At 43.0% G+C, this 14558-nt stretch overlaps 1 protein-coding gene across 4 annotated transcripts in view; it reads right to left on the minus strand.

The window, feature by feature from the left end:
• Positions 1–14550, minus strand: part of Vti1a (vesicle transport through interaction with t-SNAREs 1A) — a 295186-nt gene extending 280636 nt beyond the window's left edge. For all 4 annotated transcript variants that reach the window (XM_051199648.1, XM_051199647.1, XM_051199651.1 and 1 more), the window contains exons 1-2: positions 14401–14550; positions 7527–7585 (exon numbers count right to left, since the gene is read on the minus strand). In XM_051199648.1, the coding sequence (XP_051055605.1) occupies positions 7527–7585; positions 14401–14494 (153 nt within the window). In that variant the 5' untranslated portion in view covers positions 14495–14550. The remainder of the gene's footprint in view (positions 1–7526; positions 7586–14400) is intronic.
• Between the last annotated feature and the right edge of the window lie 8 nt (positions 14551–14558).

Genomic DNA, 14558 nt, shown 5'->3' on the forward strand with positions numbered 1-14558 from the left:
TCTCATTGAGCCCACTGTGCATCAATTGGCTGGGATAGCTGCCCACCTCCCAATGCCAGGTTCAGAGACCGGCACAGCCTTGCCCAGTTCTTTATGTGACTGCTAGGTTTCCAAACGTGGGGTCCTCGCTTGTGTGGAATGGATGAAATCATCACTTATCAAGGCATCTCAGTCTCTGACAGCATCGCTGTTTACTACCGTTGTGTCAGTATTTGAAGTTAACGTACAAAGTGGTGGGTTTGCTACGGCATTTTCACGCACACTTTGTTACCTGCCCCTACCCCATCTCCCTCCCCCGTCATTCTGTCTTCCTCTCGCGTGTCACATACACCCAATCGCACTCTTTCGTCCCTCTCTCCTTCCTGTCAGAACTCTCCACTGCTCACTGTCACCTTCCCAGTTTATCGGACACCCTTCCCTACACCTGCTCTCTCAGATCTAATCTGCGTAGTAAATACAAGAAATCCTTGTTTTTCAGAATCTAGATTGTTCCACTTAACATAACGGCTTCCAGTTTGATCCATTGTCCTGCAAATGTCATGATTCCACTTTCTTTACAGCAGAGTGTAATTCTGTTAGGTATGTCCCTTGTTTCTTTACCCTTTCACCCTGTTGGAGGACACTGAGGCTGCATGCATGTCTCAACTACTGCAGACACATGGACATGCATGTCTCAACTACTGCGGACACATGGACATGCATGTCTCAACTACTGCGGACACATGGACATGCATGTCTCAACTACTGCAGACACATGGACATGCATGTCTCAACTACTGCGGACACATGGACATGCATGTCTCAACTACTGCGGACACATGGACATGCATGTCTCAACTACTTCGGACACATGGACATGCATGTCTCAACTACTGCGGACACATGGACATGCATGTCTCAACTACTGCGGACACATGGACATGCATGTCTCAACTACTGCGGACACATGGACATGCATGTCTCAACTACTGCGGACACATGGACATGCATGTCTCAACTACTGCAGACACATGGACATGCATTCTCAACTACTGCGGACACATGGACATGCATGTCTCAACTACTGCAGACACATGGACATGTAAATATCTCTGTGGTGGGACATATTCAACAGTGGCATCCCTGTATCACTCGGCATGCCTACTTAAAGCGTTTTAAGAACCCTCCATATTGATTTCCATACTGCTTTTATCAGTCCTCATTCTCATCTACAGTGAACAAGGTTCCTTTCTCCGACACCCTTGCCGTATTAGTTAACTTTTTGGGTTTGTTTTATTTTTTTAATTTTGTTGAGACAGTGTCTAATACAGGCTGGCCTTGAACTTACTGTGTACCTGAGGAGAACATGACCTCTAAACTTCTCCTGCCGCCTCTTCTTGAGATTACAGCATTTGCCACCCCCTGGCTCTGCTGTCTTTTGATGATAACCACTCTGACCAGACAAGTAAATCCTCCAGTGGTTTTAGTTTGCATTTCTCTGATGGGTAAAAATGTAAAACATTTTTTTAAACTAGCCTGTTTCTTTGACAATTGATTTTTCTTGTGTCTAGTTTTTGCAGTTCTTTATATTTCCTACCATATAGCTGGCAAAGATTTTTCTCCCATCCCATAGTCTCTTCACTTTGGTAATTATTTCCTTTGTCGTGTGAAGCTTTCCAATTTCATGTAATCTTCTCTGCCAGTCTTCGCAGTTATATGTATTCCTTTTAGGAAAGGTCTTGCTTCTGCCTGTTAAAGTTTTTCGGAGCTGGAGGGATGGCTCAGGGTAGAGGCTACTTGGCTGCCTTGCAGAGGACCTGAATTTGATTGCTAGAATCTCGGGCAGGTGACGTACAGCCTCTTGTAACTGTATCTCCAGGGGATCTGACACCATCTTCTGGCCTCTAGGAGCACCCACACACACGTGTGTGTACACATAAATGAAAATAAATATGCTGGCCATAGCAATTTCAAGCTTCACGTGAAGGCCCGTGGCTCAGTCTCACCTGGTATCTGTGCAGGGTGAGAGGTATGGCTCTAGTTTCACTTTTCTACATGTGAAAGGCAGTTTCCACAGCACGGTTTGTTGGAAAGGCTGCCTATTCTGCCATGTATGCTTTTGACACCTACGGGAAAAAATACAGGTGTCTAGAGCTGTGTGAGTTCATTTCTGGGTACCTGGTTTCATTCCAGTGGTCTGCATGGCTGTTTTTGTGCCGGTACCCATACTGCCTCCGTCACTATGGCTCTGTAGTGTAGTTTGAGATTGGGTGACACGGAGCTTCTACCATTACTGTTTCTGATTAAGAACACTTTGGCTACATGGGGCCCTTTATGGCCCCATATAAATTTTGGGTTGCTTTTTCCAGCTTTATGAAGAATGACACTGGGGTTTTGACGGAGAATATATTAAACATGCAGATAATTTACAGTAAGATAGCCATTTTCATAATATTAATTTGCAAACCATAAGCATGGAAGGGCCTGCCATCTTCCTGCTCTTTTTCAACATCTTCAGTGCTGTAAAGTTTACAGGACAGAGGTCTCATTTCCTTGATAGGTTTGTTCCAATTTCTTCTCTTTTTTTCAGGAATTGTAAATGGGGATTTTTTTTTTTTTTTTTTAAGTGATGTCTTTCTTGGTAAGTCCATTCATTATTTACTGATTTTGCCTCCTTCTGCTTGGTTGCAAATGCACACTGGATCTAGACACCATCTAATAGAAGCTTAAGGATCTCTAAAAATAGGGCCATCCTGAAAGAGTGATCACTACTAGGCCATGCATGGTGTGCAGGCCTTTGATCCCAGCACTTGGGAGGCAGAAGCAGGAGGATCTCTGGGAGTTGGAGGACAGCTTGGTCTACAGAGAGAGTTCCAGGGCAGGAAGCAAAGCTACACAGAGAAGGAGGGAGTGACATCCCGGCGTCTCCTTTCCCGTTATACTCTCTTCACGTCTCTCTCATCTATCACTCTAGCTAGGGCTCCCAGCACTACCCTGAATAAGGCGGAAGGGTTGGTATTTAGTCCCTGTAAGGTGAACTATGTCCTATTAGAATCAGGAACAAGGGCCGCATACACTCACTCTGTCCTCACAGCACTTGGGCAGCTACTGAGGAGTACAAGACACCGTAAGTTCAAAAAGTGCAGTGCCCATAGATTATTAGAAACTACATGATTGGCAGAAATATAACCGTCCTTGCAACCAAATCAAAATCAAGCTTTCCTGTCAGTTTCTGAATCAAAAGAACAGTATGTAATTTAAGATACCATTAAAACTAAATAGTTCAGCTTTCTGAACATTTTAACCAAACAGAAATGCTTATTTTAGGTTCAAATCCTTACATTATTAATAATAAAGTATTGCAAGTTCCATGAGGGCTTGGTTATGGTAGAATCTCAATCCTAAAGAGACAAGCTTTCTCTTATTATCAGGTAAACAAAATGCCTCCCGAAGGTAAAGAAATAAAAGCAGTGTTCTTAAGAGGAAACTTAACGTTAAGTGGGAACTTAACGTTTATAGTCACCCACCAGGCAGAAGTGCACTGATTGGCTGGCTGCTCTCATCTAAAGTCGGGGTCTTCACATGAGAGGCAAGACGTGTGAAAGACAGTTACTATAAAAGGGAGGATGAAGAAGAGAGCCAGGCATTAGGAGATTTGGAAGGGGGATGGAGACAGTGGCAGCAGCCACAAGCAACTACAGGTCATAGGGTTTGGAGACAGCTGGACACTCTGACCACTGCAAACAGAGCAGCAGCCTGTAGATCCCAGTCAGGTCCATCTTAGACCCCAGGAAAGGCATGCTGTGCAACGAGGAACAACTCCCCCCCTTGAAGACCCCAAATCTGCTGCCTCTGGTACACGGTTCCACTAACAAGTACCATCCATCGAAGCAAGACTCTAGAGAAGTCTCTGCCTTCCCAGAGACTCCACGTGGAGATGAAAAGCACAGAGTCTGGATACTGTATGCTATGGGGTTGTCTTTAAATTCCTCAATTGCTAAGGAAGGAACAATTGCTACAATACACTTGATTATCAATGCTGCTAAATTAATCCAATGTATATATTTTAAAAATTCTTTGACTTCCAAATTTAAGTCCAAGGACAGGTTACTGGGGAAAATGATTTTTATTTTTGTTTCCACATAAAATGAGAAGTTGTGTATTCCTTCCAGACTAACATGGTTTGATCAAGCAAGACCCCCTGAAACAATGTTCTAGGTGATCCAACATTCAAAACAGCTGGGACAAGGCAGCCTTGCAGACCACTACAGCCAGGATTTCTGCATCATCTTAGGATTCCCCATGACAGCACCCCCTACCAGCAGGAAGCAGTTTGGAAAGAATGACCCCTAAATTCCCAACTATTGTTTATAAATGTTTGTTTTCATTTAAGTGGGGTTGGTTATAAATGGTTAATGACCACAACCAATATCTTTAAAGGTAAAAATGGGATTATGGTATAGATATAAATACTTTGTTTTGGAATGGATTTTCATTTATTGACACAAATTTAAGGTCAATTTTGTGATATGTATATTTCTCCTCTTCTTTAGGTATTATGTTTATATAGCTCATTTAAAAATGTAATGTATAGTTAAGTACAAATTATAGATAGTTACCTATAATAGTCAAAACTTAAAGTAAGGTTGAGTTAGGTTTTCTAGATATAAAGAGATGTATTTGAGATAGATAGAAATTCTTCAAACCTTTCAAAGACCTACAGAATGTGGCATTTAAAATGGTTTAGGGTTTTTCTTAACAGCAAGGCACAACTGCTCCTGGCTACACCACCTGTGTCAGAAAGGAAGATGGCCATCGAAGAAACTCGTTATGGAGTTGACTTCTAACATGGAAAGACTAGCCATTTGATGAGATATTGCTGTTGTCTGAACTACTTGACTTTATGCTGTATAAACTGGACATGCAGAACCCACAGAAAAGTGCCTGCCGATACAAGATGGACACTGCTACAGAGTTTCTGCTTCATGGAAGAGTCTGCCAGACAGTCTGCAGGACACAGACAAAAATGACTGACAAACTGCCAATACAGGCAGACAGTTTGAAATTTCTTCCTTTGCTGAGGAGTCTGCCAGACACATTGTGCCATATGGGCCAAAGATGGAACATTACAGAAGAACTTTGGGTGACTGACCAGGCGAGTTGTCTCTGTCAATTCTATAGTTTATATATTATACTTCTTTGATGAAGTTGAAGACAGATAGTTATGGTTATAGTTTTCCTTAGTTAGAATTAAAGATAATTTACATATAGGACTTTAGACTCACAAAGATAGGATAGATGATAGAATATTTTCTTTAAATCTTGCTAAATGTTAATGAACTAAATATTGTTAACTGTGGTTCTTATCTGATAACTGTTTTGTTATATATTTTGCTATGTTAAGGTTAAAACCCTTCTTTTTATTTTAGACAGAAAAGAGATGATGGGAGATATCATTCAGTATATATGTTTCTCATATTCGTTAATGAATAAAGCACTGCTGTCCAACAAAAAAGCAAGATAGGTGGGACTAGGAGAAAAGGAGGATTCGGGAGAAGGAGGAGGAGCTTCAACATACAGGGACTTGAGAGAGCAAAACTCCAGACCCTCTCTCCGCTAAGATGAGACCACATGGAAATACTTAGATTGATAGAAATAGGTTAATATTTAAGACAGAGCTAGCCGATAAGAAACGTTAGTTAACAGGCCAACAGCTTTACATTTAATATAGCATCTCTGTGTGTTATTTGGGGCTGGCATGGCTGTGGGACCAGGCTGGTGGGAAAATTACTCATAACATCTCTTTTGTCCCTTGGATTTATTGTCATGAAAAAGCAGAGTATGAGCCAGGGCTCTAGTTGTAGTCACCCAGGCACAAAGCCAACAGAGCCCACAGGAGGGTGTGGGACCTCAGGTGTATTTCCAGCCTTCCTAAGCCTCCTCTGCCCTCGTCTGTAATGGTGGTAGCAGTGATCTAGGCACCACTCTACTGGGATTATCTGATGCTCCTACAGAGTTCTCTGAGCATGAATGTGATGTTCTAACAACTCTGTCTCAAAGTCTATCCACACAGAGCTGCCCCGACCCACGGGCAGTCAACAAGGAAGCGGGAAGCACCTAGGAGAGAATGAAGGACCAGGGATACAAAGAAGGGCCGCAGCAAGACAGGATTCTGATCAAGCTGTTAGACTTTATTTCCTCAGGGGAGGCTTACACAGGGCCATAGGCAGGATGGGAGCAGAGTTTGCAAGTGGGCAGGGGGAAAGGGTCAGTAGAAGGAATGCCCTGGACTAATCTTTAACTGGCTGTAAAACTAGCAGGAGGAATATCCTGAGCTATTCTTTAACTGGTTGTAAAGCTACAACAGGAAGACTATCCTGAGTTATTCTTTAACTGGTTGTAAAACCAAAAGTCTGTATCTAGGAATGTTCTGCTGAACAATCTGCTCACTTCTTAAGAGGCAGTGATTTTCTATCTCAGAGGCCTGAGGTAGTGAGGATGGTGATGGTCCCCAACACAGAGCAACTGAAGAATGGGATAATATGTCTCTCTGGGACAAAGACCAGGCTTGTTTCTAGGCTGCTGTGTGCGTCTTACTGCCCACACTTTGTGTTCGGGTCTCCCTGTGGAAACTGGGGTCAGGGAACCAATACGACGAAGCTGATGTCCTGGCAGTTACTTCTATTGTATCAGGAGGCCTCAGCTTCTGACTCAGGAGTCTCATGTCTCGGGAGCTGGGGCAAACAGCTCAGTCAGCAAAATGCTTGCCCCACAAGCATGAGGGCCTGAGTTCGGGTCACAGCACCCACATAAAAGAAGGCTGAGGCAAAATACATGCCTGCAATATCCGTCACTGGAAAGTAGATGCAGGGCCTCTGGAGCTTGACTGACAGCCATTCTAGCTGAGTCAGATGAGCCTGGGGTCCAGGGAGAAACTCTGTCTCAAAAAAGAAGGCAGGGAGAAACTGAAGAAGACACCTGATGTCCACTTCTGGCCTCCACACCCATATGTACTTATGTGCACACATACATATGTTCACAAGTACCCCTCCCCCACATGTGCAAACACACACACATACACAAGAAATCTCACATCTTCTGTGGGAATCCACAGACACTGGCAAATTTCGTCAGCTTCCAAGTTGGTGGAAATCTCAGACCTCTGTCAGTTTTGAAAGACAAGTTATCTAACGGGGATAGAAAGTTACAGATGGTAACACAAACTTACCCTAGGGTGTAGTATGGCTTTACCAAACATTAGCTACTAAGATCATGTACTAAGAGACTGGTTCTTAGGAGGAGTATTCAAACGAAATGTAAATTAGTCTGGCATTTATTGAGCCACCTTTAGTAAAAAGAATAAAATCTCTAGAAGCTATTAAACCCCCTTTAACATGAAAAGGGAGGAGCTGTTAAAGAGACCAAGTGCATACTGTCCACGTGTGTCCACAGCATACACAGCACCGTTCCACGCGTGTCCACAAACACGGCAGGCTCTGGGGTTTGGCTCAAGGGGCTGTGTTCAATAAATCCTTAAGGCTACGCACCAATTCTCTGGCCTCTTCAAGCTGTTTCTCCACGTTGGCAACCATTTGCTTCTTCTCATCTAAAACAAGCAAGAATATCAAAGAAATGAGAATTATACAACATATATTGAATATGCACTGGTTCCCAACCTTCCCAATGCTGCAACCCTTTAATACAGCTCCTCATGTTGTGGTGACCCCCAACCATTTAAATTATTTTCATTACTATTTCATAACTGTAATTTTGTTACTATTATGAGTCACAATGTAAATAACAATGTTTTCCGGTTGTCTTAAGACAGCCCCTCTGAAAGGGTCATTTGACCCCCCCAAAGGGTCAAGACCCAAAGGTTGAGAACCACGCACCAAAGCCTTTTATTTTAATATAACCTTGTCCTTTCTGAACCAACAGATTAGAAAATTAAAGCAAGCAGATCATTCTTTGGGGGTTGGAGACATGGTTCGGAAGTTAAGAGCACAGGCTGCTCTTCCAGAGGCCCTCCATTCAATTGACAGCACCCACATGGTGGCTCACAACCATCTGCAACTGTAGTCTCATGAGATATGATGCCTTCTTCTAGTATGGAAATATAAAGACAAAGAGTACATAAATGAATAAATCATTTTTTTAAAAATCATTCTTTGGTAGGTTACAGGACACACTGAACATTGACTGTGCACTATGTGGAAATACATAATCCAAGGAAGGGCCGAATTGTTAAGAGGTCATATATTTATACGTGAGACTAAAAGGAACTTTGTTCACTGGTAAAGATAATGTAAACAGCAGCAGATAGAATGGTGATCTGAGAAACCTGCTAAGTCACTGTTGTAATAAATCGGAATCACTGATTTGTGACTATTTAAAACTCACACATATAAGTTCTATGCATGGCAATAGATATGGATCTATCTGCAGCCTTCTACACGCTAGTGTCCAGTTATGCCAGCACCATTTATTGAAGATGCTTTCCTCTTTTCATTGTATAACTTTAGCTGCTTTGTCAAAAATCAGGTGTTTGTAGGTGTGTGGGTTAAAATCAAAGGGTTTCCATTCAATTGCATTGGTCTACCTGTCTTTTTTTTTTTTTTTTTTTTTTTTTGTGCCAATACCAAGCTGTTTTCATTATTATAGCTCTATAGTAGAGCTTGAAGTTAGGGATGGTGATACCTCTGGAAGATCCTTTAATGTACAGGGTTGTTTTGGCTATCCTGAATTTTTTGTTTTTCCATATAAAGTTAAATATTGTTCTTTCAAGGTTTGAGAAGAATTGTGTTAGGATTTTGAATGGGATTGCATTGAAGGGAAAATGGGAGCTACCCTTGAATGAAGTGTTACAGGAGAAATACAGGAGAAAACTTCCTGAACATAACACCAGAAGCACAGACACTGAGATCAACAATTAATAAATGGGACCTCCTGAAACTGAGAAGCTTCTGTAAGGCAAAGGACACGGTCAACAAGACAAAACGGCAGCCCACAGAATGGGAAAAGATCTTCACCAACCCCACATCTGACAGAGGGCTGATCTCCAAAATATACAAAGAAATCAAGAAGCTAGTCACCAAAACACCAAATAATCCAATTAGAAAGTGGGGTACAGAACTAGATAGAGAATTCTCAACAGAGGAATCTAAAATGGCTAAAAGGCACTTAAGAAATCAATCAACATCCTTAGCCATCAGTAAATGCATATCAAAACAACTCTGAGATACCATCTTACTCCTGTCAGAATAGCTAAAATCAAAAACATCAGTTTATGCTGGAGAGGATGTGGAGAAAGGGGAACACTCCTCCACTGCTGGTGGGAGTGCAAACTTGTACAGCCACTTTGGAAATCAGTATGGTGGTTCCTCAGGAAAATGGGAATCAGTCTACCTCAGAATCCAGTAATTCCACTCTTAGGCACATACCCAAAGGGTGCACACTGATACAACAAGGACATCTGTTCGACTCTGTTCATAGCAGCATTATTTGTAATAGCCAGAACCTGGAAGCAGCCTAGATGCCCCTCATCCAAAGAATGGATACAGAAAATGTGGTACATTTACATAATGGAGTAATACTCAGCAGGAAAACAAAACAAACAAACAAACCAATGAAATCTTGAATCACAGGCAAATGGATGGAACTAAAAGACACTATCCTGAGTGAGGCCATCCAGTCACAGAGAGACAAACATGGTATGTACTCACTCAAAAATGGATATTAGACATAGCACAAAGGATTACCAGCTATGATCCACATCTCCAGAGAAGCTAGGAAACAAGGAGGACCCTAAGAGAGACACACATGGTCCCCTGGAGAAGGGGAAAGGGACAAGAACTCCTGAAAAATTGGGAGCACGGGGGTTGGGGGAGGATAAAAGAGGAGGGGGAAGATTGAGTCAGGGGAAGAACAGAGGAGAGCAAGAAGAGAGATACCTTAATAGAGGGAGCCATTATAAGTTTTTAAAGAGAAATCTGGCACTAGGGAAATGTTCAGAGTTCTACAAGGATGACCCCAACTAACAACCTAAGCAATAGTGGTGAGGCTACCTTTAATGCCCTTCCCCGATAATGAGATTGATGACTACCTTATTTGTCATCCTAGAGCCATCACACAGTAGCTGATGGAAGCAGAAGCAGACACCCACAGCTAAACACTGAGCTGAACTCCTGGAATCCAGTTACAGAGAAGGAGGAGTGATGAGCAAAGGGGTCAAGACCAGGCTGGGGAAACCCACAGAAACAGCTGACCTGAACAAGGGGAATCCAGCATAGGATTGAACCAGGCCCCCTGAATGTGGGTGTCAGTTAGGAGGACTGGGCAGTCTATGGGGCCTCTGGCAGTGGAACCAGTATTTATCCCTAGTGCATGAATGGCTTTGGGAGCCCATTCCCCCATGGAGGAATACTTTCAGCCTAGATACTCAGCCCCAAATGATAATGATGTGACAGACTTTGATGACCCCCAAGGAAGGCCTCACTCTCCCTGGGGTGTGGATGGGGGAGCAGAATGGGGGATTGGTGGGGGGCATGAGAGGGTAGGAGGGAGGGGGAACTGGGGCTGATAAGTAAAATAAGACTGTTTCTAATTTAAATTTAAAAAGAATGTAAAACAAATAAACAAACAACAAACAAGCAAGGCGCTCTGAACTTACAGCCCGCAGGGGTCTAAAGGACCCACTGAACCCATTGTAGGATCTATGTCTGGATCCTGGTCAGTAAAAGGCCATTTGGTTTAAAGGGGAAAAGAATTCTTTCTACTTTTAACTCAGATGATGTGAGTAAAGTACGGACTTTAGTCAACACCAAATAATATGGATGCAGGACTTGTGGCAAACACACCAGTGTGTGGTGTTAACGGAGGGCCGCTCACATGGGTAAATGGAGTTATTTTTCTGGGTTTTTATATAACTTCTACTGTTGTGAAAGAAAAGGTTTAGGGTCAGCAGTATAGCCGGCTGAGTGCGTGTTTAACAAGGCCTTGGATCCAACCCCCAGTACCACAAACACAAAATGAAGCTATGACGTGAATTGACTAAACTGTCTAAGGGTGCAAGGTTCCTCTGGATTTTGAGTGTAGACAATGTGTGTAAATGTAAACATGAAACGTGTATATATGTGCACATGCCACAAATTTCGATGTGTCTACTATCCAAAAAGGACTAAAATTCCATAAACATTTGTTTATAAGTAAGTGGGTCAGAGGTGATAACTGATGGCTGTTTTCCCAATACACTCATCTGCCAGCTTCGATGGTCACCTACACTTCCAGGGTGATTCCAGCATCTTCTAAAACACGTCTACTCACCACTGCTACTCCCTGCCTTCACTCCCTTCTTGACACCCTGAATCGGAACCATTTCCACTTCCCTGAGCACCTACTTTTCATCAAGAGACCTTAACGTCACTCTAGCTTAGGCACAGAAAAGGCGCGAGGATTTAAGTGCAAGGTACCCGGTAAAGTACAGTTAAGAGGACAAAGTCTGAAGAGCTGGAGTCTGGCCAGCCCTGCCCACTGCTGACTGAAGCACAGTAGATTAAGTGACATCCCCCATGGCTGGTTTACTATGCTTTCTCGTTTGTGTTGCATGCCTTATTTGCTTCTCATAGCATTGTAAGATTAAAATGATCACCCTGTCCTTCCTATTCTACAGATGGGAGAGGGAAGCTTACGGAGGCCAAGAAGTCTGTTCACAACCACGTGTGTAGTAAGTTTAGGCAGACGTGGGAGGCTAAACAGGTCTGATAGCACCAGCTAAAATAGACTCTTGGTACATCCTAGCTACCGCCCTTCTATCTCCGTGAATGAGGAGCTAAGGACGTGATTTTGAGATGAACTCCTGGTGAGGTGAACTCCAGGACCCCACTGCAATGGAAGCCCTGGCTCTGTGGAGTTCTCTTATGCTAAGGAATTCTCTCCCCACACCACAGAATCAGGAATTTCCAAATCAAGTGACTTACAGTCTCAGCTCAGTGATTTTCCTTATTTTCGAAGAGAACAATAATCATTAAAAATCAATCTTTAAACTCAGTAAACACAGGGACTCACCCATCCAAAAACCAGATACTAAAATTAGTTAAGATTCAAACACTTCAAAGAGCAAAGTTTATTGGTAAGATGTTACAGAGTCATCAAGTTTCTTTTTAAAATAAAATTTCAGAATGTTTTTCTCCTTTTCTATGTGGAAGTCACCTTAATATGTATACATTGTACACACACAACAGAGAGTTCATTCCCACAGACTCTGGGTGCTCCTGCCTAAGTACATCATCACTGGAGGTGAGCTGCTTTGACTTTAAAGATTGCTCCATTTTTTTAATCATCTTATAGCTGATAAGCTCATCTTTTGGCCTACTTCAGCCGAGTGATACAACTCTGATGCTGTGGGATGTTATAATTACCAGTAATTATGATACTAATGTAAAAGTAATTACAAAATAAAAGCTGTATGCTCAGCTAGCCCACTGCTTTTTGTTGCTAATTCCTGTTATTCATAAACTCATGGGAAAACATACATTTCTGCCAATTAGGGGCAGATTAAGAATGGAGCAAACACAAGTCATTACTAAGAGGAAAACCACTGTATTTTAGAGTCATTTCATTATTTAAGTACAAATTTGTTCCCACAGTGCCAGCAATACAGTATCCTTCCAAATGAAATATGGTTGCTATGTTTGGGCCTCACATTACATGTAAGAAGAGGCATAACAGTATCTTTATTTCTCAAGATACTTAAGTCAACTGTTTCCATCTATGTGGCAAGGATTTTAAACACAAAGGCAAGAAAAATCAATTGTAACAAAATCGGTTTTCTTAGAAAGAATCTTCACAACTCTGTACCCTGGATGATATTATTTTGTAAAACAGTCTTTCAATACTGAAGTTCTTTGCCCAAGAAATATTTCTACTGCTAAAGACAAACAAAAACACATTAAAATTCAAAATGAGTAAAATCCAGCTGCAGCTACAAGTCCCGGTACTCTGAGGCTCTGGGACTCAATCCAAGGGCAGACGTCTCAGACCACAGTGACAACAAAATCAAGATGATCTTGGGCAACGGAGAAAAGTGGGATTGAAGAGAAGAGGCGTGGTGAAGCATCATGAAGGTAACACAGCTCCGTGGTATATGCTACCTTGGCTCTCTCCTCTTGCTCCCTCACTTCAACTCTACCCTCTTTAAGACATCATCCACCTCCTTCAGAACTAACAGGGCCTTCGGGACGGAAGTTCAGAGGTCCTGGCTTCAAGCAAATCTCCCTAATAACAGAAAACAGGTGGGAGGGTACAAGGAAATAAAGAAAATTATTTATAACGCAAAGACTGGGGGCGGGGGAGTCCTGGAAAGGGGTGAGCAACAACACCTTAGATCCAAGAGAAGCTACTGTTGGCATCTTGGACTGGGCTGACTGGGTAAGAAAGTGGCGTTACCCACAATTCTGCCGACCAATGAGAACGGTCGTTTCCAGACAGTATGCTCCAGAGCGGAAGTAGAGACAAGTTCAGCAGCCCAATAATCATTCAATTTCCCTAAAGAAACTGTGCCAAAATAATAACACACTTAATTTTCTCCTACTTAAGTTAAATCTGTACTTAAAGAAAAATAAATCTTAAAACACCATCTTACAAATCACAAGACATCATATCACAATCACCTGCTTATTCTCAAGAACATTCTTCTGAGCCCTTAGAAAAGAAATGTCTAGGAAATCACACACGCCCCCCCACCTTCACACTGTTCACAACCTAGCATGGAGGGTAACAAAACCTGGGAGATGCGGAATTTTAGAAGTGAGCAAAATCACCCTCTACCAAGTTTTACATAAAAAAAAAAAAATCGGGTTATAAATACTCAAGAAGTATGAAAAACACAAAATCAAGGCAGAGGTCTGAAAACCACGGACCCTAACGACAGTTAACACAAAAGGCTTCACAGGCGTGTGTCACTTGATATTTGCTGAGAGAAGTACGTTTCTCTCTAAACCAAGAAGAACCGAAAGATTACGAAAACATGCCTACAAGGCAATTTCTAAGCGTCAGGAGTTGGGCTGGAATGAAGGCATTCTGGCTGGTCACGGAAATGTGCCGCAAATAAGGTTCACAGGATTATTTATTACAACAACAACGCTGCTGCATCTGGGGATCCGGTCTTGGCACTCTTACATTTTCTCGGAATACTCTTATCTTTAGTTTACCCCCCCCCCCAAAAAATGCAGAGCAATGCTTCCGAGGTTACCCAAGCTTTAAAAGCCATGGGGTAGGAATTCTGCACCACCACCCCCCAATTGGATTCCGTGCATACAACTTCCAAGTCAGGACTTCGGGGGCCGCCAGCACCGCCCACAGCAGTCCCGCCCCGGCCGCCCCGGCCGCCCCAGGCCGCCCCCGGCCGGCCGGGCAGGTACTCACCGGGAGGGAGCCGAGGGACCCTGGAAATCTTGCTGGTGATCTCCGCGGTGAGCACTGCGAAGTCCTGCTCGTAGCCTTCGAAGTCGGAAGACATGGCCGCTGGGGATCGGTCGGCCGGGGCCGGGGCCGGGGCCTGGCTCAGCGCAGGACTCACGGCG

The sequence above is a fragment of the Phodopus roborovskii genome, unplaced genomic scaffold, assembly GCF_943737965.1.
Source record: "Phodopus roborovskii unplaced genomic scaffold, PHOROB, whole genome shotgun sequence".
Taxonomy (NCBI): Eukaryota; Metazoa; Chordata; class Mammalia; order Rodentia; family Cricetidae; genus Phodopus; species Phodopus roborovskii.